The 23,014-nt window shown below is 53.0% G+C and overlaps 11 protein-coding genes across 11 annotated transcripts; 6 read left to right on the top strand and 5 right to left on the bottom strand.

The window, feature by feature from the left end:
* Positions 1-285: 285 nt before the first annotated feature.
* A1O3_01434 (prephenate dehydrogenase [NADP+]) lies at positions 286-2,089 on the bottom strand (the record flags this gene model as incomplete). Its single annotated transcript, XM_007731580.1, has 5 exons — positions 286-435; positions 516-647; positions 697-1,554; positions 1,602-1,662; positions 2,007-2,089. The coding sequence occupies 5 exons, from the start codon at positions 2,087-2,089 to the stop codon at positions 286-288; spliced, it is 1,284 nt and encodes a 427-aa protein (XP_007729770.1).
* A 910-nt stretch (positions 2,090-2,999) lies between these two features.
* On the bottom strand, positions 3,000-3,410 carry A1O3_01433 (uncharacterized protein; the record flags this gene model as incomplete). Its single annotated transcript, XM_007731579.1, has 1 exon — positions 3,000-3,410. The coding sequence occupies one exon, from the start codon at positions 3,408-3,410 to the stop codon at positions 3,000-3,002; it is 411 nt and encodes a 136-aa protein (XP_007729769.1).
* Positions 3,411-4,167: 757 nt separating this feature from the next.
* On the top strand, positions 4,168-4,726 carry A1O3_01432 (40S ribosomal protein S16; the record flags this gene model as incomplete). Its single annotated transcript, XM_007731578.1, has 3 exons — positions 4,168-4,213; positions 4,275-4,369; positions 4,436-4,726. The coding sequence occupies 3 exons, from the start codon at positions 4,168-4,170 to the stop codon at positions 4,724-4,726; spliced, it is 432 nt and encodes a 143-aa protein (XP_007729768.1).
* A 375-nt stretch (positions 4,727-5,101) lies between these two features.
* Positions 5,102-6,343, bottom strand: A1O3_01431 (uncharacterized protein; the record flags this gene model as incomplete). The annotated part of the gene is made up of 1 exon (XM_007731577.1): positions 5,102-6,343. One exon carries the CDS (start codon positions 6,341-6,343, stop codon positions 5,102-5,104), a length of 1,242 nt encoding a protein of 413 aa, XP_007729767.1.
* A 333-nt stretch (positions 6,344-6,676) lies between these two features.
* A1O3_01430 (40S ribosomal protein S14) lies at positions 6,677-7,300 on the bottom strand (the record flags this gene model as incomplete). The annotated part of the gene is made up of 3 exons (XM_007731576.1): positions 6,677-6,989; positions 7,101-7,173; positions 7,231-7,300. 3 exons carry the CDS (start codon positions 7,298-7,300, stop codon positions 6,677-6,679), a joined length of 456 nt encoding a protein of 151 aa, XP_007729766.1.
* Positions 7,301-7,744: 444 nt separating this feature from the next.
* On the top strand, positions 7,745-8,304 carry A1O3_01429 (50S ribosomal protein L13; the record flags this gene model as incomplete). The annotated part of the gene is made up of 2 exons (XM_007731575.1): positions 7,745-7,765; positions 7,822-8,304. The coding sequence occupies 2 exons, from the start codon at positions 7,745-7,747 to the stop codon at positions 8,302-8,304; spliced, it is 504 nt and encodes a 167-aa protein (XP_007729765.1).
* A 202-nt stretch (positions 8,305-8,506) lies between these two features.
* A1O3_01428 (uricase) lies at positions 8,507-9,446 on the bottom strand (the record flags this gene model as incomplete). The annotated part of the gene is made up of 2 exons (XM_007731574.1): positions 8,507-9,257; positions 9,310-9,446. The coding sequence occupies 2 exons, from the start codon at positions 9,444-9,446 to the stop codon at positions 8,507-8,509; spliced, it is 888 nt and encodes a 295-aa protein (XP_007729764.1).
* Positions 9,447-10,806: 1,360 nt separating this feature from the next.
* A1O3_01427 (uncharacterized protein) lies at positions 10,807-14,770 on the top strand (the record flags this gene model as incomplete). Its single annotated transcript, XM_007731573.1, has 2 exons — positions 10,807-14,361; positions 14,411-14,770. 2 exons carry the CDS (start codon positions 10,807-10,809, stop codon positions 14,768-14,770), a joined length of 3,915 nt encoding a protein of 1,304 aa, XP_007729763.1.
* Positions 14,771-16,218: 1,448 nt separating this feature from the next.
* A1O3_01426 (uncharacterized protein) lies at positions 16,219-17,781 on the top strand (the record flags this gene model as incomplete). Its single annotated transcript, XM_007731572.1, has 1 exon — positions 16,219-17,781. One exon carries the CDS (start codon positions 16,219-16,221, stop codon positions 17,779-17,781), a length of 1,563 nt encoding a protein of 520 aa, XP_007729762.1.
* Positions 17,782-18,722: 941 nt separating this feature from the next.
* On the top strand, positions 18,723-19,262 carry A1O3_01425 (uncharacterized protein; the record flags this gene model as incomplete). The annotated part of the gene is made up of 1 exon (XM_007731571.1): positions 18,723-19,262. A coding segment is annotated over one exon (540 nt), but the record flags the coding sequence as incomplete, so codon positions are not given.
* Positions 19,263-20,258: 996 nt separating this feature from the next.
* A1O3_01424 (uncharacterized protein) lies at positions 20,259-22,951 on the top strand (the record flags this gene model as incomplete). The annotated part of the gene is made up of 3 exons (XM_007731570.1): positions 20,259-20,366; positions 21,269-21,528; positions 22,363-22,951. 3 exons carry the CDS (start codon positions 20,259-20,261, stop codon positions 22,949-22,951), a joined length of 957 nt encoding a protein of 318 aa, XP_007729760.1.
* Positions 22,952-23,014: the final 63 nt, after the last annotated feature.

Here is a 23,014-nt window from a genome sequence, read left to right as displayed (position 1 = left end):
CGAAGGCATCCTATGCGCTTGCGTTGCCATTTCGCGCTTTATTTTTGGCAGCAAGGGCCATGATGCCTTGTCCGCGCGAGTGGTACGTCGTGTTTCTTGAACTTCTGCTTCAAGGGCTGGACCCGCTGGTGCTGTCAACTCTCAGAGACCACGGTTGGTGGTATGTCTCGGACGGCAGTGGATGAATGGCCACACAAGCTTCTGATAGTGGTCATGTCTGGCCGACTATCTTCAACCAAGTGCTGGTTGATGTAGTAATATCTGGCACAAGGTAACAGATCAAGATCATCCCTTCGTTTTCATCAGGATTTCTTTAATCATCTCGTTGCCCAGCCGCACTGCATCCGGAAATCTTGGGGCGAAGTACTGCTGGATGTTCTCAAACCGGTGCCGATACGCCTCGAAATCGCCAAAGGAGACACATTCCGACCAGGCCTGTTACAAGAAAGTAAGAATAGGTACACAATCCACCTTCAAGTGCTGCTTCTTTGCAAAGTTGGCGGGGAGAGACCTACTCTGGCTGCAAAGGTGAATTCCAAGTCATCCGAGCGAAAAGTGTCATTTTCAATTGCCGTATTGATGACTTCGTCCAGCAAGGTATCGTTTCGAAAGAGATACTCAGTCACCCCCAGCCATATCCGGAAAAGCTGGTACCAGTCAGCAATAGAAAACTCCTGGGAGCCGAGGCAGACATACAGGTGTGGAGCAAATCATATGGTCGTACGGCACAATCCCGAGCTTCCACCAACAATCCACAATCCCCAATAGGCTCAGATGATTGTTTGGTGTTCGTTCATTGGGACGCTTCGAGAGCGAAAACTTGTCCAGTATCTCATCTCCGAGCAACAGGTTGTGGTCCACAGTCTCGCTCGAGAAGACGGCTGCGCCCGCGGTCTTGATCCTCTGGGTAAGCTCCTCACGATGGCCGCCCAACATCAGCTTGTATAGCTCCGTCACCGACTGGGCATATTGTCGGATCTGCTCCCTTGCTGCCGGATTCAGGATTGCGAGACCGGCATAGACGTGCCATTTGTTAGCGTAGATCCGCAGCGTGATGTTGATCTTGACATTCTCGATGCCGCCGACATAGCGGTCGATTTCCCAAGGGAACTGTTCATTGGCCGCCCAGGCAGTACCCATGCTGAGGAATGCCGCGTGGGTGACGGCCTGTGTATCGGCCGTGATGCGGTCGTGCTTCTCCCCAGAGAGGAAGACAAACTTGGAATTGAGACAGGACAGAATCCGAACACAGAGGTCCACGCTCTGCTGTGATGCACGATGTTGGATGACAACGAGAGGTTGGCCTGTCGGGTCTACGGCAGGACCATGAAGAGAGTGGCAAGAGACGATCTCAACATCACTGGGCAGGTATTTCTCAAACGCCGCCAGCTCGGGGGCTTTACAAGAAGTCTGTCCACCTACGATGGCGCCCACTTTGGTAGACGGGCCATACTCGGCAACAATTTTGGCAATGAGCTCGGCTTCCACGCTGTATATGATCCAGTCGCTAGCTCTGGAGACGAGGTGACCATTGGACAATATATTTATTCCTTTCTGATCTTGGTCAATCATGCTCATCAAGTTTTACCGACGACACAAACCTCATTCTCGTACTCCTTCTGGAGGGTTTGGAACTTGTCTGGTCGGTCGCAAGCATTGACTCTGCATGCCGTTCTATCAGCTCACTATGGAAAAGAGGAAAACAAATCTGTAGAGTTTGGTCAGCCGAAGCTCCTGCACGTGGTCTTTCAAACGAGTCGGTGGGATCGGAAAATCTTCAGACAAAGTAATTTAAGGTAGCGAGTATTTTACATCAGTGACGGAAACCACAATACAATGCAGCACCAAAAAGGTGAAGCAGTATTGTGTTGACCATGCTCGAGCCAAATGCACTCAAGTCATCTTCGAAAAGAACGCGTGACGGGGAAAGCAGGGATAAGACATACCTGGATGACCCAGTCGCAGTTCCTGCTCTAGGTCAAAGAGACAGGAACATTCTGGCCTACCTCCAACCGGCCTGGCTGAATCTCCTGGCATACAGCCGGCCCATGTCGCCCATGCCGATGATCCCTACCGCGACATTCTCCATGGTGACAAAGCCACAATAGGGCAGCTGGAGTATGAACAAAACTCTGCTGTCGGCCGGCCTGGCTTTGAGAAAGAGCGGGAGCGGCCAGCCAGATGTGAGAAGCACATTCAAAGTTGAAGGAGGAAATGAAAAGAGAAGCTTGAAGTTGAAAAGGTTCTCAGCCTGCCAAGAAGCTTTCCCACTAGTAGCGTCTATATCTTGGCATCACGTGCAGCCCAAGGTAGCAGCCCAAGCACGCTGCTTTCAGTACTCCTTAATTGACCGTAATCACCCTCTCTCACTTTCACATTTCTACTCTTCAAAGATCCAACATGGCAGTATCAAGCAGTTTCCACATTGAGGCTTGCCAGACCACAGCAATATATGTAACATACACTTTAGATGGAATCTAGATGCTCATGGCCTGAAAGTAAACAAGCATCTTCCTGGCCTGTCTCGAGCGGTGTCCATTTGATGTTGGATGTATCTGACAACGCCATACCTCATGGCTTTCAGCTGAGTCCTTCCAACAGGGTTATGACTGTTTCGTAGAACTTTCGATACTCTCTCGTTTCAAACAACAAGCATGTCACAAAAGAAGCTTGCTCCTGACCACCCCCTAGCAGCCTAGGGAGACCAAGTTAAGGCGGTGAGCCTGAACAGCCCAAAGCCGGTATATGCTGGCGCGAATTTTGCTAAATCGATATCATGGTGTGTTGTCTCCTCAAATCCCAGACTGACGAAGAAGTCCATTGCTGCTGGCTCAGCAGCGAGCATCAGAGGGATACCATCTGTTCTTGCTCTGTGGAAACAGAGTTGTACCAGCTGCGATCCTATTCCCTGTCTGCGGTGTGTTGGTTTGACGAAAACATACGTGAGTTCTGAGCATATCATAGTCAGCCTGGACCCGTTCCATGCAAACTTGGCGGTATCAGGTTGTCAACACACCATAATGGTCGATTGCATCCCGGCCCTCGGTACATTTGCTCACAGCGACATTGACCGCCGCAAGGACATCTGGATTGAAATGAGCTGGTACATTTCCCTGATCACCAGGTCCTGGCTGCGCTTGCTTGGTTTTTGCCGGCCTCTTCCTACTCAGGCCAAGAAATCCGATGATTTCTCCGGTTTTGTTGTCGACGACTTTCAGGTTCTCGACAGAATCGTCGTTGAAACCTCCTCTCACGGCCCTTGCATATTGCGGCCGTTGGGCAGCTTCATTTGGCCAATCATTCCACAGGAGCCGGTTTATGGTCAACTGGAGTTTGGACTGGAAGAGTAACTCGCCGAGAAGGGGGACGTCGGATTCGACCACAGGTAGAATGGAGTGCAGAGAGGCCATTTTATACGTCCTTGTCCTGCAGGTATTGAGACTGTGGATTCTTGTTTCCGCCTGCAGCTTCAATCAGTGCATCGGCAGCCGCATTGATATACTTGATACTCGAGTCAATCACCTAATCAGGCACCAGAATTCATAATAGTAGCCTAGACCTAAGTTTCGTGTCTACGTGGCTGCAGTGCCCGGCCTTTATCAGGCAGCCATCTGGTGAGATGGATGGACCTCTAAACAAGCCATAGACGGGCAATACCGAAGACATCACCGTGAATATTGATGCCTGTCCAGTACAAGAGCGGACCTAATCGGCACACACATCGCACAAGCGTCAGCCGAATAGATGCAATTGTCTCGGCATCTCAGAGTGGTCGGCACTCCAGCGCTGGTTGCAAAAGCACGAGACGGTGCTGGAGTGGTTGAAGACTTCGGTATAACTTGAAGTTGAGGAATCGAAGAAGCTACCTCTGAAGAGCAGGTCTGAGGTTGGAGGCACGTAGGAGGAGCCTGGGAAATTCACCATGGCCTTAGACCCCGTAAGCTAGGAGCAGGCCGGCCAATAATCGCTGGGTGTGACTAGTAGCACAGGGCGGCGGCACTGTTGTCCCAAAAGAGGCCAGTATTTTAAGTCTTGGCGAATTTCTGGGTCGCACATCCGCAAACTGAATTGGGGCAAACTGCGCAAGCAATTCAAGGACGCTCGACCACTGCACGACAATCTTTCCTCACCAACTGTACTGCTCTGTCACATTGCCATCGATCCAAGATGTCGGCTCCTCAGAGTGTGCAGTGCTTCGGCAAGAAAAAGACGGGTATGAGCTGGAATTGTCGGGTTGCAGGAAGGACAGGAAATGCTAACTCTTCTTTTCACAGCCACCGCAGTCGCCCACTGCAAGAAGGGCAAAGGTCTGATCAAGGTCAATGGCAAACCTCTCTCTCTGGTTCAGCCTGAAATCCTGCGCTTCAAGGTACGAAGGGTTCCCGAGCAACCACCGCGATGAACTCAATCCTCACACAATTGGTGCGCACATTAGGTCTACGAGCCCATCCTGATTGTTGGCCTCGACAAATTCGCCGACGTCGACATCCGTGTCCGAGTCACCGGTGGTGGTCACACTTCGCAGATCTACGCCATCCGACAAGCCATCTCCAAGTCCATCGTTGCCTACTACCAGAAATACGTCGACGAGTACACCAAGAACCAGCTGAAGCAGGCCCTCGTGCAGTACGACCGAACGCTGCTTGTCGCCGACAACAGACGGTCCGAGCCCAAGAAGTTCGGCGGTCCCGGTGCCCGAGCCAGATACCAAAAATCCTACCGTTAAATGCCACCAAGTCGAGTGGGAGGTGGAGGTGTGGTTATGGGTTGGGGAAGATGGAGGTTTCGCTGGCTGCCGTGTCGCTTGTGGCAAACTCTGGACCGGTAAAGCAGCAGATGAAGTGGACGGTCGACATGTTTGCACGGCACGGATTCGGAGCGAAATGGTATGGTCGAATGACGAGACTTTCGTCCATGCAGATCATATATCGGCGCTCAGTTGCTTGAGATGACAACCTGCGTCATGGGTGTCACTCTCACAGTGGAAAAGAATGCAATTTAAATGTTCCAAAAACAAAAGACAGCTTTCCATGAGTCCTGGGTCACTGCTGAAAGACGAACTGGGGTTTTCCGGCATGTTGGGGAAGTCTGCAAGGTTTGCCTATGTCTCCACCACAAGTGGTGCATATTCTCCCGTCTCTTCGTCCTCGTCGGCGCCCTGCATGGCCAACTCGACGCTCTCGCCATCCTCTAGCTGAACCATTCCCCTCCTCAAGATATCCCTCTCGTTCTGCCAGCTGTACCTGCCCTGGAGAAACTTTTGCAGCGCATCCACCTCCTTTCGTAGAGCCTTCCCCTTCTCCTTCTCATCAGCATAAGCCTCATCTACAAGCCCCCTAAACCGTCCCCAGAGCATTCTCAGCCAGGCACTGGCATTCTCATCCCTCAACTCGAACAAGCCTCCCTCTACATCATCGACATGTCTCAGCTGTATGCTCAGTATCTTGACAACTTCCACAAAGTACGCCTCAACCTCCAACAGAGCGCTTTGAGAGGTGAGCAACACGCTGAGTAGCCTCTTCCACTGCTCGAGACAACTGTAATTCGCGAGCGTGAGAACCATAAGAAAACAGAATTGAAGCTCGGCCAGGACTTCTTTCGCACCCAGTGCCCTATCGACCTTCGGCGGCGTGAGGCTGTCGATCAAATGGCCTAGGTACCAGCTCCTATCTCTAGCCCTGTCGGTCCTTGTGCGGCCAATGTCGCCGCCGTCCCAAGTCTGCTTTAGGTTGATCGGCAACAGATTCAACGGCAACTGGTGGAGTGCGTTGTTGGCCTCGAGGTGCGACAGGCCCGGGATTTGTTCTGTGTCACTAGGAGCTGAAGAGACCGACGACACGACCCATTCAGAAGACAGGACGCGCTCGAAGAGCCTACGGGATATGTGGCTCGAGAGCTGCGGCCAGTCGGTGCTCTCAGATCGCTCTTCAGACGGGCGTCCCGATGTGGTGTTCGCTTCCGACTCTCGCGTGGCCAGGTCAGAAGTCGCATCCTGCAGAGCTGTGTAGTCGACCATGCCTTGACTCGAAACGGACGCAATGGCGCTCTGCGCCATCTTGCTGTCGTGGTCCAGTAAGTCCAACGTCTCCGTGTCACTGTTCCATCTCAGAACCAGAGATTGCGGTCCGTTGGCAGTAAGGCGAAGCCATCGCCCTTGACGAATGGAAAGTGAGGCGTGCGTCCCCGTGTACACGAAATGCACTCCATATGGGATGTTGGTGATGCCGTGGAAGTTGGGCGACGAGTTGAAAGACAAGAGGTCTATGCCAACCAAGGTCTTAGGCGGGAGTGAGAGCAACAGCACGGTCGGTGCACTGGCTGGAGATTTCGTTTGCGAACTCATCGTAGTGAGACGGACGAAGACTGACCATGGAGTTCCTTTGGTGGGGGCGGATAGCAGGATAGAAATTTACAGAGTATAGAGAAGAAAGTTACTACGGTTGTGGTCAAAATATTTGGGGCATTGATTTCATCATGCCAACCACATCATATCTACGGCCATGCGCTGCAGAATAATCGTGGTCGCAGCTTTGAAGACCAGGCAAAAATGCCGTTCTTCGCGTATTTGTGACAAACACCACTGCAGTTGCCTCCTCCATCCTGTCCAAGAGCCCTCGCTGTCTCCATTGCAGTATTCTGTGGACGTGGCATGGTCCCGCAATCCATGGCGACCTGCTCACAGACGACGACCACGGCGACCACCCTTGCGTCTTGTGCTGTCGGAAGGTGTGGGTGTGACATCCTCGATTCTTCCAATTCTCATTCCCGAACGGGCCAGGGCACGGAGAGCTGATTGAGCACCTGGGCCGGGGGTCTTGGTGCCGTTTCCGCCAGTGGCGCGGATCTTGATGTGCAGGGCGTTGATGCCGAGTTCCTTGCATCGCTGAGCAACGTCCTGTGCGGCCAACATGGCTGCGTATGGGGAGGACTCGTCACGGTCGGCCTTGACTTTCATGCCTCCAGTCACACGGCAGATGGTTTCGCGGCCACTGGAATCACCCAGAACGTTAGCCATCCATCCATGTATATAACCCAGTCGGGTTGAGAGTGTGCGCCTAGCTTCCCTCCCCCAACTCGTCTGCTGATGGTAGTTTACTTACGAGAGATCGGTGACATGGACGAATGTATCGTTGAAGGATGCGAAGATACGTGCGACACCGAAAACGAGTTCACCTGTGAAGTCCATTAGTTTCGAAGCCCTTGGAGCAGCTCGTCTTCCTCTCAACGCACCTTCGCGGACTTGAGGGCCAAGCGAGATGTTCTCGGTGGCACCGCGTTCGACTCTCTTCTTGGGAGGCATCTTGATGGCAACAGAAAGTGAGTGCGAGTCGGTAATGGAGGATGTGGTTGATTGTGGGAGTTTTGAAACCTCTTCGCGGAATCTGAATCTTGTGTGTGAAATCCACGTCGGTGAGCAAAGTGCCGATATAATACTAAGCCCAGTTAGGAGTGGTGTCTTGGCAATACCGACCTATAAATCTGGAGATCACGTGGGATTGAGCTTCGAAAATAGGGCGGCATCATCATCGTCCAAATTAGGATTGACTCCCGAGTACGCAGTTTTTTATCCACTGGCCTTCAGCTCGGTCAAGTTTAGGTCCAGGAAGCAGCCCTCCCGAAGATTGATGAGCTCTGAGAGTCTTTACATTGTGACAGACGGCGCCTCATATGGTCAGCAAGTACTGTCCTTCTTGAACCTCCCACCTGTTTGAGGTCGTCCATGTTTAGATAACAGTGACTCGACATGTCCCAAACCATTGGCAAGGTACGCCAAAGTCCTTTCATATCTAGGCGACTGACCAACTGATCGCGATGCGATAGACCCGTCTTGCCTACTCGCGCACATGGCACTACATCGATGTTGGCAGCGATTCACGGTCCCTAGGTCGACTCGCCACGTCCATTGCCGTCTTCCTTATGGGCAAACACAAACCAATCTGGGATCCTTCGACCGACTGCGGCGATTACGTGGTGGCTACAGGATGCAACAATATCCACGTCACCGGCAAGAAGAGGCTACAGAAACAGTACTACACGCACAACACACGCCCTGGCAGCCTCAAACAAATGAGCATGGACCGCATGATTGAGAAGTGGGGTGGAGGAGAGGTATTGAAGAGAGCAGTGCGAGGTATGCTACCGAAGAACAGACTGCGGGATAAGCGGCTGGCACGGTTAAAGGTATTCGAAGGCGCCGCGCATCCTTACAAGCAGAATATCGTCAAGTTCGCTGGGAAGCCTCATGTCCCTGGACCAGTCACTCAGGCAGTCGAAGCTTCCAAGACGAGTACGAGTCTGTCATGACCATATTTTCACTACACTGTCGGCGTTTAAGCGGAAAGACACAAAGGACACATTGATCAAGGGGATTTGCTTGATTAGCGTTGGGTGTAAATCTACAGACCATTTAGGTGGACATTATTCGTTTTGATCAATCCCATCCAAGAACTCCCTCCAGATACCCGCTATTCAATCTTCCAGGCAACAAAGAACCAGATGTATAGGTCTACCGGGTTACGGTACACTTGATTAGACCATTGGGGTCTGACTGGGGCGCATACACTTCTGCATCCTTGCCAGTGTTCTTGAGTCCTTGGTGCCAACTCAAATCGATTTCGAAGTAGTGCTTGTTCGGCAGAGAATAGTCGACAGTCTGAATCCGTGGCTGAGCAGCAAGAATCTCCTCACTCATCTTGTACATAGTATTCTGTACACTGGGACTTTCCTCGAGAGCGAACAGGCGGAAGGTGATCTCTCTGGCCTTCGTCCAGGTCTCGTCGAAAAGTGCCACATCCCTTTTGACTGCGTCAAGCCCACTGAATGTGAACCACTTCCAACCGGCATCGACCGAAGTGCTGAGGATACGGTCGTACACGTCCGGCAAGGTGGTGAACTCGTCCCGGACAAAATGGTGGAACTCGGAGCCAGTGCTCTTCAGTACAAGGAGGTCAGAGATTCCGGATCTGATCTCAATGCCCTTGCCCTCGATGACATCTGCTTGAACCACTCTCTTCTCCTGGCCGTCCCGGAAGAAGGAGTGAGGGTGCGGCTTTCCGTCAATGGTCATTCTGGTCCAGCGATGCTGGATGACGCTGATGTGTGCCGTGTGGATGTGCTTGTATTTTTCAATGAAGTGAGTACCTAGGATGGAAGCAAACTGCTCCGGTGGGTGGACTGGGTTCTGCTTTGCGAAAATGTAGGTGGTGTTCTTCATTGAATCGGTTGCAACGATGACACTGTTGTCTGCTTGAGTGTAGCTGTAGAGCGTCAGTCTCGGGCAAAGCTGTACTATTTTTGAGGATGCCTTACGATGTCTCAATATCTCCTTCCAGCAGTACGCAGACAGTCATCTCGTACACGGTATGTGTCTTGGTGGCTTCATCCTTCTCGACCTTGTACAGGCGAATGTTGTCCTTGCCATAACGGGCCGCTGCGAGCTTCGGCATCCCGACCGTGGAGTCGCTTGACTGGGTGACGGGGGTACTTGAAGGCGAGAGAGTTCTAAACTCGCGATTCAGTCGTTCAACAGCACGCTGCATTTGGCTAAGTCCTCGGGGTAAAAGAGATGGAAGTGTTGTTCTAAATGTTTTGGAGGCTAAGAGAGCGTGAACTCGGGGTTTTATAAAAATGCGTTATCGGAGGGGTAGTCGCCGGAAATTCATCACGAAAGGCACCTGACGTACAGGTGAAGAATACGAGCCAGACCGCCGATCAGGAATTCCTCTTCAGCGTTACTGAGATGTCTCTTCGGCTAGCGATTGGTCCCTGCACGGAGCTGATGGCGGGAGCTTCATCTTCGTACGATCCCATATAGACCGGAGGTCGCCGATGGGCGCGGTTTGTACCTGGGACACCTCCGCCATTGTTTCCTCCCTGCCAGAAACCGGGCAAGTAATCACCCGATTCCGTAATCCCAGTACAGCGGTAGATTTCTATTTCAAAGGCGATAATTGATGTCTTTCATGAAACCGGGGGTCCTCTGTCAGGCTCTCGTGCTGACTTTGCGGTGCAGCGGCTCGAGTCTCAAAGATCTCGACATATTGTAGGGATGATGTCAGCGGGCGTGGTAGCACACAAGGAAGACTCCCACTACGCCAGTGCCGCACGTCTATTGGAAGAATTTGGCGAGGCGGCTGCAAGGGTTATGGAAGTGCAAGCGAGCGTAAGATAAACATCGACTTGGTGTGAGGTAGCGAGCATGTGTAAGAGTATACCAGTCAAAGAATCATCCATATGCTACTGATCTACCTAGGTACCGCTACAGTATATACAGAGTATGTCACTCTAGTCGAGGCTTAGGAGGACTGCGGGGAGTCCAAGCCTTTAGAGGTACGTCGTGCTTCAACATGCCTGCGCTTAACTACACAGCAATCCTCCGAAGCAGCCGTCTAGAGTACCGTAGCGTGAACCACCTTCGATACCACAACACTGCTGACAGCCGTAGATACGTCGCTCTTTGCATAACCACGCCGGTAGCCCTCGCCTCACCTCATGAACCAAATGTCAACGTCGTGGTGCCTCGGAGCCATGATCATGTCACTCGTCGTGTGAAGCACCCTCCGATTTAGCCATCCCGTCTGATACCGCATGTCACTCAATCCCACGCCAGTTACTAAACCTCATGAACGAACCAACGGAACGGATTCGCAGCGTACATAGACCCTCAGCTCATGATACTCCCCTTCACCAGTTCCTAGGCGATCTCGACTTCTTTGCCACCGTGCCGAAACCTCATTTTCCCGGTGCTTGTTGCACACGCCCCTAACCAGCGAAAAGTCCTGGAGAGACAAACCGCTCCATGGCTCGATGGCTTCGTCCGAAACAGGGTCGGGCTACTCGGTGACGCCTACCCAGCACAGAGGCTTCACGATCCGACATGCTTCGAGGAAGAGTGACGACTTCACAGCCTTGCAACGACCCTCTTTAAAAGATGGCCGCTCACTTTCTGGGGGCAGCGCCCAACACGGACAGCGGGCGTTCGTTCCGACTCTTACATCTGCTGGTGCCCCAGGCAGCTTCAATCCCGAGTTGAAGGGTGCCATGCACTCGGGTAGAACCACACCGCAGGCTGAATTGGCTGGCGGGACAATGTCGCGACTTCAACAACAATACAAGGATGGCGATGCGTTGACAACATCGGAGCAACGCCAGGCAGCGGTGCGTGACAAGATAGCCAAGGAGATGAAGATCAAACTGGGGACGGAAAACATGCTCGAAGCGCTTCTAAGTAAGAATCCCAAACAAACAAAAGAACAACGACAGCGGGTCGAGATAGAGCTTGGTTCTTCGAAAAGGAAACTCGCCGAGTTAAAGCAGGAGCTCGATCAAGAAATCCAACGCTCTCAGACGCCTAATACCCCTCCAAGCAAGAATGCCTCCAGCTACTTTCGAGGCAGCCCGCTCAGGTCCCCTCCGCTGGGCAATCAGAAAGGCGATCTTTCCGAGTCAGTTGATAGTGAATCGCCGACAGTCATCCTGACCGAGACCCTTCAGCAACTGGAGGCAGACGGGATGCCGCCAGACTACTATATTGAGCGAGCAAACGTTCTGGTCGATCTTTTGAAGCGAAACCCTACTCTGAAATATGATCTCGCCTGGTCGGTCTTCAGCTTGCGCGTTCAACTGATGCTGCTTAGTGACAGTTCCGATGTCGTCGCGGCCGGCTACAGAGTAACTCGACATGCCATTGCAGACCGCAAATCGTTGCAAACGATTCGGGCCATGCACACTGATGAGCTGGTGATCTTATCACTAGTCAAAAAGACCAATGCTACACTAGAACGCGAACAGGCGGTCAAATTCGTACGGGCATTCTTGGACGTCAAAGATGGCGTGCATGAGATATCCCGGGCTGTTGTCCGTAGCTTGGTGGCCGTTGCCGAAGCCCACGATGACAGCCTCAAGGATATCTGCTTGCTGACTCTAGCCGAGTTGTTGATGAAGCATACGGAACTTGTAGTTTCCGCAAACGGAATGAGTACGCTTACCGAAGCCCTGTCCGACGGGTCGTTTCCTGCTCCTGAGGGTCTTGTTGCCAGTTTCCTTCATATCCTGGACCATCCCCGGCAGCGGCGGTATCTGCACACTGGCCGGGAGTTCGAAGCCATGTTTGCACCATTCACCGATCCACTGCTCTTGAGTGGCAATGAGGAAAGGCTGAAGACCTGCGCCCAGGCCATTGCGGCCATGCTGAAGACTTGGCCAGGCTTCCTGCTCCTCGCCATGAACGGTGCATCGGCTCTTCGGTCACTGATTGATTCTCTCGTGTACCCCATCACTCAATCTCGAGATACGGTACTGGAGCTCTTTTTTGACGTTCTGCGTATCAAGCCTCCCTCTTGGTCCAGCTCGTACCTCGCCGGCAGAAGGCTCACCACGTACGGAAGGGTCAACACATTACCCGTGGAACAGCCGTCTCAGAGACAACTGGCAGAATATAATACGGGTGACAGGTTTGATCTAATGCAACACTTTTCCTCGTTTGTTCTGGCGGCTCTGATCAAAGCTGGTCTGGTGCCCGCTCTGGTGGATCTAATCAGGAACGAAGAGGACGTCATGCTGAAGAGGAAATCGGCCCTCCTACTGACTGAAGTTCTGAAAATAGCCAACTATGCCCTACCGCAGTCTATCAGCTCTGATATCCAGGTGCTGGGCGGTCTGGTCCCAAGCCTCAATGACTATGGATCGGAATCATCGGCGACAAACATGAGCCTGATCTATCAGATCGAAAGCATCAATCGCACACTTCAGAAAACCTCTGCTTCAGCATACGCCCGAACCGGTCCAGTTGATGAGCTGGCCGTTGGACCACAGGCTATTGAGAGATCTAGGTACACTGCTATGATGGATTCAGATCAGTTTCGCCAAGCAATGGCAGACAGTCAGGTCACAGGCCATTCTCAATACGTAAAGTGGAAGTGGGAGCTGATCCATGGGCTGGTGGAAGGGCCGTTGACAAACCCGAGGAGGCTCGAAGAAGCAATCAAATCCCCGAAATTCCTCAAAAGACTCGTCGGATTCTTCCGTCCTTTCAAATACCGGTTCTCGATGATTCGCAACACGAGACCTAACCAACGATACGTGCGCACGGGCTGTGCCTTGATGCGAACTCTGACTCAGACGGCGCTGGGCATTCAGTATCTTGCCGAGAATAAGCTTCTACGGCAGATCGCAGAATGTCTTGCACAGGTTGATCCATACAGCGGAATCACGTCTGCCAGCCCCCTCTTTGACCGACACCACATGGCTGAGACGCTCAGCAGTGGGTACTTCGCCATGCTCGGAGCTTTGAGCCATACCATCGAAGGCGTGCGTTTGATGGAGCAATGGCACATGATGGACATCTTCTATCACCTCGTGGAGCTGAAGGACCGCGATGATTTGATCCGAGGGCTACTGGGGAACATGGACTACACGCTCGACACCCATCTTCGTGTGATCCTGTCGAAAGCACTTACCTCGGGAGTCAAGGACATCCGGCTCTTCTCGTCGAAGCTCCTCCGGCGGTATGCGGTGGGCAGGGTCCGATATTCGTCTGGCTTGCAAGACCCCTCCAGCTCCCACTGGGCTCTGCGACTGGTCCTTACGCAACTCTACGATCCCGACGTGGAAGTGTGCGAGGTTGCCGTCAAGATACTGGAAGAAGCCTGTAACCAACGCAGTCATCTGGAGTATGTGGTTAAATGCAGACCCTCTTTGGACCACCTCGGAGAGATTGGCGCTCCCCTTCTATTGAGATTCCTGTCAACCTCTGTGGGCTACCGGTACCTCAGTGGACTGGACTATATCACGCAGGAGATGGATGACTGGTTCCTCGGACGTAACGACGCGTACGTTGGCCTGGTCGAGGCATCGATCCTTCGTGCCTATATGGACGGAAGGGTCAACAACAACAGGACACCCTTCAACGATGATCCGGCAGCTGATCTTCACGAAATAGGAATTGCGCCTCCGCACTTCTATCGCGAGCTCGCGCGCACGCAGGAGGGATGCAAACTACTCAGGCAATCTGGACATTTTTACGAGTTCTCCTCCACCATCCGGGATTTCCACCTCGACGAGGAAGACACTGAAGTTCTGACCAAAGTCAAAGGTTGCATGTGGGCCGTAGGGAACATCGGCTCGATGGATCTTGGTGCCTCCTTTCTGGAAGAAGGCAACGTGGTCACCGCGATCGTGCGAATTGCCCAGGGTGCTGAAGTGATGTCAATGCGAGGCACCGCGTGCTTCGCCTTGGGCTTGATTTCTAGGACGTTGCATGGATTTGAAATGCTTGCCGAATCTGGATGGGACACCGCGGTAGACCCTCAAGGACGATCCCTTGGTCTCTGCTTGCCTCTTGACCTTGATGTCTTGTGCTTGGTGAGTGGGCAAATGAAGGTTGTCCTACAGCTGTACTGACGTACTTTAGGAATCAATAGGCTCGTCCACCGTGCCGCAAACTCCAACCGCGGAGGAGAACAGCCGCTACAAGGCTGCAGTCACGGATGGCGATCCGGTGCGAGCCAAAATACTGAAGCACATTGTCGAGATGGGCAATTCGGTGATGTACAAAAAGGCCGCTGCAGATCTTCAGTCACTCAAGGTCAGAGATCCCAGCCATTTCGCAGATACGGAGATGTTCCGGAAGACCCTCGTCATCCTCGAAAGCCACCACTATCGACTGCAGGCGCGGTATTTCATTCTAAATCTGTTCAACAAAGGCATGATGCGCCGGATTCTTTTTGACGAAGAGATGGGAGAGGAGACTGGGTCGGACACCACTGGGTAGGAGAAGGGATGGCGTGACTCGCGGCCCGTCTCTGTTTGGCTTTATTTGCATTGTAGCGGACAACACACGGTGGGAGGCATCTTCGTGGACTCTGTGTTCGGATTGGCCGAGAGTAGGGTCTCGAAGACCCTAAGGCGATCCCAAGACATGCTTGGGAAGATGGGACGGCGCATTGTGGATTTGAAACTAGGGTTCGGAGACGGCGGCATATCAATGACAATGAGGCAACCGGGATCATGAACGAACATGAATTCGGTCGGGTTCGTCGGCAGGGCCGATCGTGGGGTATTGTCTTTCGGCAGCTTTGTCTGTGTTCGGGAACAGGTCACAGGTCCCCTGTGCGTCAAGTGGTTTGCAGTCAGTGCCATGATCTGGGGATGCTGGACGTGTGGCGCCTTGGACATGGGCCCTGCTCAGCTGCGACTTGACGGATTAGGAAGATGGAGGATGTTCAGGGTGCAGGGTGCCAGGCTAACCCTGTGCGCTAGAGTAAGGGTCAAGCATGAGGGTCAAGCATAAGGGCAAAGCTCAAGTGATGACTCGTACAAAGGCTGTTCCAGAAGTAGAAGCGGTGTCGGTGTCACGATGTCTACGGATTAGTGTCCAGTGTCTAATACGGAGGTGGCGTCACGTGCGGTAGCCCTGGGAGCCCTGAGCACGAGACGGGTGAGATCGATGATGCGTGGAAATGGCGGCCCGCCCAAGGAGCCCCTCCGCCACTACTTGCAACTTGCTGTTTGTTGGCCCTGGCTCATTGTAGCGTGCACCTCTCGATCCACCGGTTGCGGTCAGATCCCAAGTCAACTCGATGTTGCACTCCCATCGCACGTCCGTCGTCCAGCCCTGAAGGTTCGGACAAGGCATGGGGCCTCAGCCTCTGAGCCAACCACTGCGCACCCCGTCTCATGTTCATGTTCCCGTGAGTTCGGCCTCTGTTTCCCCAGAGGCAGAGCCCGAGCCCGAGCCCGTTTGGGGCTGGTCCAAGTGGCTCGGAACTGTTCGTCATACAACATACAAATGGTGCTAGCAGTGGCCGTGGTTGTAGTATTGGTACCGACCTCGTGCGAGGCCCAATTTGCAGTCCACGCCTTCTGCGAAGTGTAGACGTCGTTGATCTCAAAGTGGTCGATTGTCACAAAGACTCCTCCTGTCCTTGTCCCCCCGTCTCACCTCGTCGCCCGCCCTCGTCAAAGACCAAAGTTCCTCCCCGCAGCCAATCTTTACAAATTCATCCCCCGAAGCGAGACCGGCCTTCTACTGCCATACCAGCCTATAATTCACCGGGACTTTACTGCAAGAGTGGGATGGATGTCTTTATACGATAAATGGATTCAGTATCGGTCCCTTCGCAACCGTGAATGGTGCCCTGACCGACGATATCGGAGGGCCCATCCGAGTCAGGCAGTCTGCATTTGAACGTGGAAGCCGACACTTCGCCAACCGCTCAGATGAGCGCCGATGAGGACGAGTCTCCCGCACAGGCCGGTGGTGGTTCAGAGGCCCATGCCCGCGAGGTGGACGCCCGCGCCATTGTCAGGCTGTTCCAATGTTCACAGTGCTCGTATCCTCTCCGAGAGGCGCTGGCATTACCCTGCGGCAATGCACTCTGCAAGCCATGCCTGCCACCGCTATACAACCGCGGCAACATCACCTACCCTCCCGCCGAGGGACGGGAAACCGGGTTTTTGTGCCCATTTCTGGATTGTGGCTTGGAACATGCGGTCGGCGACTGCGGAATGGATGTGATTGTGAACAAGATTACCCAACTCATCAAGAGCCAGGTCATGACGACAAACAAGTCTGGGTTGGCCCAAGTCTCTCTACTATTGCAAGAACAGCTGGACATGGCAAAGGTCGTCGACAGCGCCATGGATATTATGCCTAGGTCAAGGGTCCTGCAAGGTGGACGACTGCATGCGACATACAAGCTGGCAGATATGGGCGAACTCGACTACACGTCGGATGTTTTATATACCCCGATCGACACGGACTCTTCCGAGACGGTCCGTTTACTCGACCTGGCGGCCCTAGAAATCTTTCAGGAGTTGGCCCGCCCGGAGCTTGAGTGCCAGGTTTGTTACCAGTTGATGCTCGACCCGGTAACCACATCTTGTGGCCATACCTTCTGCCGGGTATGCTTTGGGCGTGCCATGGAGCATTCAAGTTATTGTCCCATGTGTCGTCGAAAACTGCCCGGTCCGGCGGGGTCTCCCTCCATGTCAAGCAACAAGTTGCTCACCAATCTCATGCAATGTTTGCTACCCAATCAGCTCGCCGCGCGCAAGGCCATAGCGGAAGAGGAGGAGAGGGTGGACGATGAGAACCGACTGCCTCTTTTCCCGTGTACCTTGGCATTCCCCCAAATGCCTACCTTCCTACATATTTTCGAGCCACGGTATCGTCGGATGGTGAGAAGAGTGATGGACAACGGATCTCGCAAATTTGGCATGTTGATGTACAGACCGCAGTCCTATATCAATCCACTAGGACCCGACATACCCCGTTTCCAGCCGATCGGGACAGTCCTGTACATTGAACGGATCGAGACACTCCCGGACGGTCGCAGTTTGATCGAAACCAGGGGACTGTACAAGTTCCAAGTGTTGGACACGGACGTCTATGATGGGTATCTGATTGGTCGGGTCGAACGCGTGGACGACATTCCCATCCGCGAAGAAGAGCTGAGGGAGGCTTCAGAGACATCTGGAGACCCCTTGCCGGGGGAGAGCGAGGCTGGGCGAATTCGTCGACTGTCTACTCAAGGTCTGCTCGAGTATGGGTTGAGCTTCGTGGAGCAAGCCCGAGGTCGATCGGCGCGGTGGCTGCACCAACGGGTGTTTGCGGCTTATGGCGAGCCCTCGACAGACCCAGCAGTCTTCCCCTACTGGCTTGCAAGCGTGTTGCCGATTGCCGAACAAGAAAAATACCAACTGTTGCCCACTACGAGCGTTCGGGAGCGATTGAAAATTACGACGTTGTGGATTGAGAGGTTGGAACGGGCCAGATGGTGAGTACGATTTTCTTTATTCCCTTTTCCGGGAGCCTGGGGCCATGTCGCCTGACATCGTATGCCTGAAGTGAACGAGAAGCGCAGCAACAACGGCTGTCTGGGCGATAAACTTGTGAAGATGAATCGGCGACCACCCACGCAGCACGCTTCGGTCATTGAATCTCGACTATGCACCGACCACATGGTCATGCACCACATGGTCATGGCTCGGTCACCAAGCTTAGGGGCGCAGCTGCACCATACACGGGATCCATTTGGACAGACACTGACTTTTTGGTGTGGACAGGCAGCAGTCTTCGCCGTGTATTGTCTTATGACTAGCCGTCCTGGGTATTTCGGTGATTGTCTTGTTGATGTTGTGGTTGTGCATAGCGTTGCTCAACAAGCCTATAGTTAGACTTGTCGTCGTCATCAGCGAATGGAGCGAAGTTATCATGGCCATTTTCAGGGCGTTTCTGGTCCTATGCAGCATGGTTTTGATCAGCCTCAGGGTCGTGATACCCCTTTTGACCCTGTTGGCGCCAGAGGAGGCGCGGCGGGGGTTGATGATGACGATGATGATGGATTGGTGAGCGGGATGGAGCATTGCCAGTTGCCTGCCAGAGGGTTTGGAGAGCACAGTGACAGGCGGACAGGTGGACAGGCGGTAATCTAATGAAGCACCCTTGACATAGAAATGAAGGTCCAGCTGGCGAGGCTGCCCCCAAGACGAGGCTGAAGCCGCAGGTGACGTCACATGTGGTGGCCATCTGTGGCCTTACTACAAACAATCTCACTGTATTTAATATTTGCTGTGCTCTGTCTGCGTACCATTTCCACAACCCTGAGATTCTGAGATATAGAGATTGATTCTGCTTCTCGTCATCAGTCTCCTCTACAGCCCAAGACCTTGTTTCACCCTCTCGGACGATGAAAGCACCTACAGAATCCGTTCGCCTGCTCCTCTCCGTACCCAAAGAGCTCCCACGCCGGACTCGGACTGGCTCTCAGCAAGCTCTCCGACCGTTCAGCACGACTGGGGCCTTGCTTCTCTCCAAGAACCGAGTACTGGATGCGTTCCGAACCCCTCCTCAATTCCACGACGCCCTTCGTCTCTGCTCTGCCAACAACACCCTCCTCCTTGCCCTGTTCACGACGTCTACGTGTACTCCATGCCGCACCATTACGCCGCTGATCACTTCACTCGTCGAAACGCGGCCTCCCTCGCCGACAGATAAGTTTTCCGGTCTGGCTTTCGCGGAGGTGGAGTTGGACAGTCCGGACAGGAGCAGTGGAAATATGCTGGATCTGGGCGTGGAGTACGGAGTGACCAGTATGCCGACTTTGATGGGCTTTGGGGGTAGGAGGGCGGAAAGAGTGACGGACAGAGTGGTAGATACGAGGTTGATGAGTGATCCGAAGAGTGTAGCTGCTTGGCTTGACGAGCAGATGAGGAAAGGGGATCCGTTTTCGAGTCAAGGAGGTGGAGGAGGACTACTGGGACGAGTCTTTGGCTGAACAAGATGAGACTGTAGAGATTTGCGGGCTTGGAAGAGGTGACTATCGAATCTGCGGAAACTCAACCTGCAAAAACTCAACCTGCAAAAGCTCAACTCTCTCATCTTGTTCCGAAAGCCTCTTGTGCTTGGTGGTAAGCTCGAGCTGCGACCGGGGGTTTGGTGGACAGATACCAGACACCAGACCCTTGTGACTCACTCGGCAATCGGGTCATGTCACATGCCTCCCATCCGACGACTGAGTTGAGGTAGGAGCCGGTACTGTCGTGCACACAAACAGTGTTCGAACTAGGCCAGATGGTCCAAAGACAAAGCCTCAAAAGATGCGTGCGTCTAGATGCACAGTGAAGTGACTGGGAACCCGACCAATACGGATGGTGTTGGTGTTGGTCATAGCACTGCTTCCGGCCTGGACTCTGGGGTGTTGCGGTGATGGATGATCGAGGTGATGATCAATTATCGGTGCTTCCATCAGAATACGGATTAGAGGTCACAGTCACACAACCTCTGTGGGGGGAGACGGTACATTGCCCATTGACATGGGCGACTGTGGGAGGTGACAAGGTGAGCTTTAGTTGCCTAGGGCTTGTATAGAGTATAGGACATTGTCCGGACAGACATGATTATATGGTAAACTATTCATATTGATTGGTGGTATTAGTACTGAGACTATGAGACTGTACGGAGTATACTTTGTACTCTGTTAGGTGTCTATATACACCAATATTATATTATTTATTAGTCAGACTCGCTTGGTTTCGCCCACCACGACTTAATTTAGTATAAATACGGAGCACGTCCTCAAGTCCCCTTTTTATCACTACAGACCACGTTCTCTCATTTTCCCTTTCCTTTTATTTAATCTAGCTTTCCCTAGCTCTCGGTGGGAGGCCCCTTTATTTCTCGCCGGTCCACGGTCCACTGTCCACGGACCACAGTCCACGTCAGCACGATTCGGTAACCACAAACAAGAAGAAGAAACATGGCCTCCGATGACTCGCCGACCGCCGAGCAATGGGACAAGCTGTGTCGTGGTGTCAAGGCGTCTTTGCTGCCTGAGATGGGCGAGGAGAGCTGGTATTTGATCATTGTACGTGTCTATCTCTCTCTGTCTATCTCTCTCTGTCTACCTCCCTCTGTCTATCTCCCCCTCCGTCTGTCTCTCCCCCTCTGTCTCTCCCCCTCTGTCTCTCTTCCTCTGTCTGTCTCTCCCTCTGTCTGTCTCTCTTCCTCTGTCTGTCTCTCTTCCTCTGTCTATCTCTCCCTCTATCCATCTCTCTATCCACGCCTCTCTCTATTTCGCGAACCAGAACCAGAACCAGCTCTTCCTGTGTGAGATATTTGCCCAGGCCCAGGCTGCTGCTCCAGTCACCTGCATCCCGGTCCGTTCAGGTCTCACCCTCGCTCTACTGGAGCTCCTCACGGTCACGGTCGAGGGCATTCTCGGAAAGAAGGAGGAAAACATCTTGGCGCTTTATTTTTTCTTTGTTTTTTGTTTTCTGGTTTTTTTTTGGCTTCTGGTCTCTATCTCCTTTAAGATAGGCCAACCATCCTGTCGGCCATGGATACTTCAATTGGTAGCATCTTGACTGGCAATTGGCGTCCCCCATCGATGGAATGGATTGCGATTGCGATTGCAAGTTCCCTTTTCATGCCATCCGTGGTCTTGGTCGAGGATGAGGCTGAACCTGAACCTGAACACCCTCAATCTGTTTTGCTTTCTGCAATGCAATGCGAGCACTGATATCTAATTCTTGTTTGCCGCCAGCCAGCACTGATTCACTCACATCTCTTCCATTTCCATTTCCACTCTTGTCCTTTTACTGTTACTTCCATTTCCACTCTCGTCTTTTTCACTGTCATTTCCATTTCCACTCTCGTCCTTTTTACTGTTATTGCCATTTTCTCCCTCACGTCCTTTTTACTGCGATTTCCATTCTATTTCTACTCCCCGCCACAACTAGCTAACAACATCATTTCCCCTTCAAACAGGCCACCGTCCTCACCACCTCTCCGCGCCCCCACCTCCTAGCCGACTTCTGGACGTACTTGACAACGACCCGGGGCGCCCAAGCCGAATTCGCCACCGACGAGGCCCAGACCCGACTCTCGGACCGGCTGCGTGACGTGATGCTCAAGCTACTCACATTGATCGGCGCACCGCAGATGCTCAGTGCGTTGATCCCGCTCGCCAAAGTACAGACGGCTGGCAAGGGCGAGGAGGCGCGCGGCGAATTGGATTTAGAACAATGGTGAGTGAGTGCTTCATCTAGATCAATATGTCGTGTCGTTTCAGTTCGTTCAGTTCGTTCAGTTTAGTTCGTTCAGTTCAGTTCGTTCAGTTTAGTTCGTTCAGTTCAGTTCAGTTCCATCCGTTTCGTTTCGTTCATCAACTCGCCGGTTCAAGGGTTTGGTTCGTCGACCATGTACGACCTGAAGAATATGCGTGGCAAGCCAGCCGATTTCTGGTTTGTCCACACCGAACCTACACTGCACCTTAAGCCAGCCCAGCCCAGCCCGTCTTATATGTCTCGTTGAGTTAGTGTTTCCCGCGCCTTGCCTTCGATGTTGCGTTTTGACCATCTCCTTTTGCTGGGGTTCAAGCGGCACAACATGGCCAAGGTATATGCTGGCTTCTATGACTATGGTCCGAAGTCGAGGATCGACCCGACGGGACATAACTGTCCTCCCTACCCGACTGCGAATGAGTGAATTGCCTCCTCCCCTGGCACGATCAAGTCCTCACAGATTCTCTTGCCAATATACATATATCTATTGCGCGACGTCCCCTCAACCCCTACCAGCATACCTCTCCCCAACCCCTACCAAGCATACCTCTCCCCAACCCCTACAAAGCATACCTCCTTGTCTCCACAAAATTTAGTGTTTTATTTATTCCCATCTATCTATCCTTCTGTTCTGCTTTGATCTGCTCTGATCTGATTTTGATCTTTTGTGATTTCAACTGGTCTTGGTCTGTTCCGATTAATTTACCCTGAGCTGAGCTTATCCGATCTACTAAACACTGTTCTCTATTCTCTATTTCCCAACCCTAACCCTAATCCTAACTTCTCAACCACGTCTAGGTCAACCACGTCCCTCCCGTCTCTCCACCAACGCGGCATCGAAACCATCACCAGCATCTACGGCACGCTCTGGCCCACCATCTTCCGCAGCTTCGGCCCGCACCGCCGCGACGTCGGCCTGCACGAACTGACCATCGTGTACGGGTTGTATCTGTCCGACTTTGGCGTGTTGAGTGCGCTCGAGACCGAAGTCGTCGCATACACGTGCATCACGGCGCAGGGGCTGCGCGGGCCGGCGCTGTGGCATGTGCGTGGGCTGGGAAGGGTCTTGGGGGCGAGGGGAGGGGAGGGGGATTCGAAGTCGAATGACGAAAAGGAAACGGAAACAAAAACAGAAACGAAGCCAGAATCGGAAACAGAAACAGCAACAAAAACGAAACCAGAATCGGACTCGCGTTCCGAGCCACCCCAGATCAGTCGTATCAAAGATGTTCTTCGAGGCGTCAGGGCCGCTGTCGCGCGTGCCGTCGAGTTCTGTGGGCCCGAGATGGTCCAGAGGTCGAGGCTGGATGGTGGGCCGGACGGCACGCAGGGCTGGCCGGATGTGGATGATGTGGTGGGCTTGGGGGGATGGGGAGACGATGAGTAGGGAAGGACGGAGCGGGTGGGGAGACGATGAGTAGAGGAAAGATACAGCGGCAGCGGACTAAGT

This window comes from Capronia epimyces, assembly GCF_000585565.1.
Source record: "Capronia epimyces CBS 606.96 chromosome Unknown aczIQ-supercont1.1, whole genome shotgun sequence".
Classification (NCBI taxonomy): domain Eukaryota; kingdom Fungi; phylum Ascomycota; class Eurotiomycetes; order Chaetothyriales; family Herpotrichiellaceae; genus Capronia; species Capronia epimyces.
Note: the sequence above shows the minus strand (reverse complement) of the source record. Positions and strands in the feature narration are given on the sequence as shown.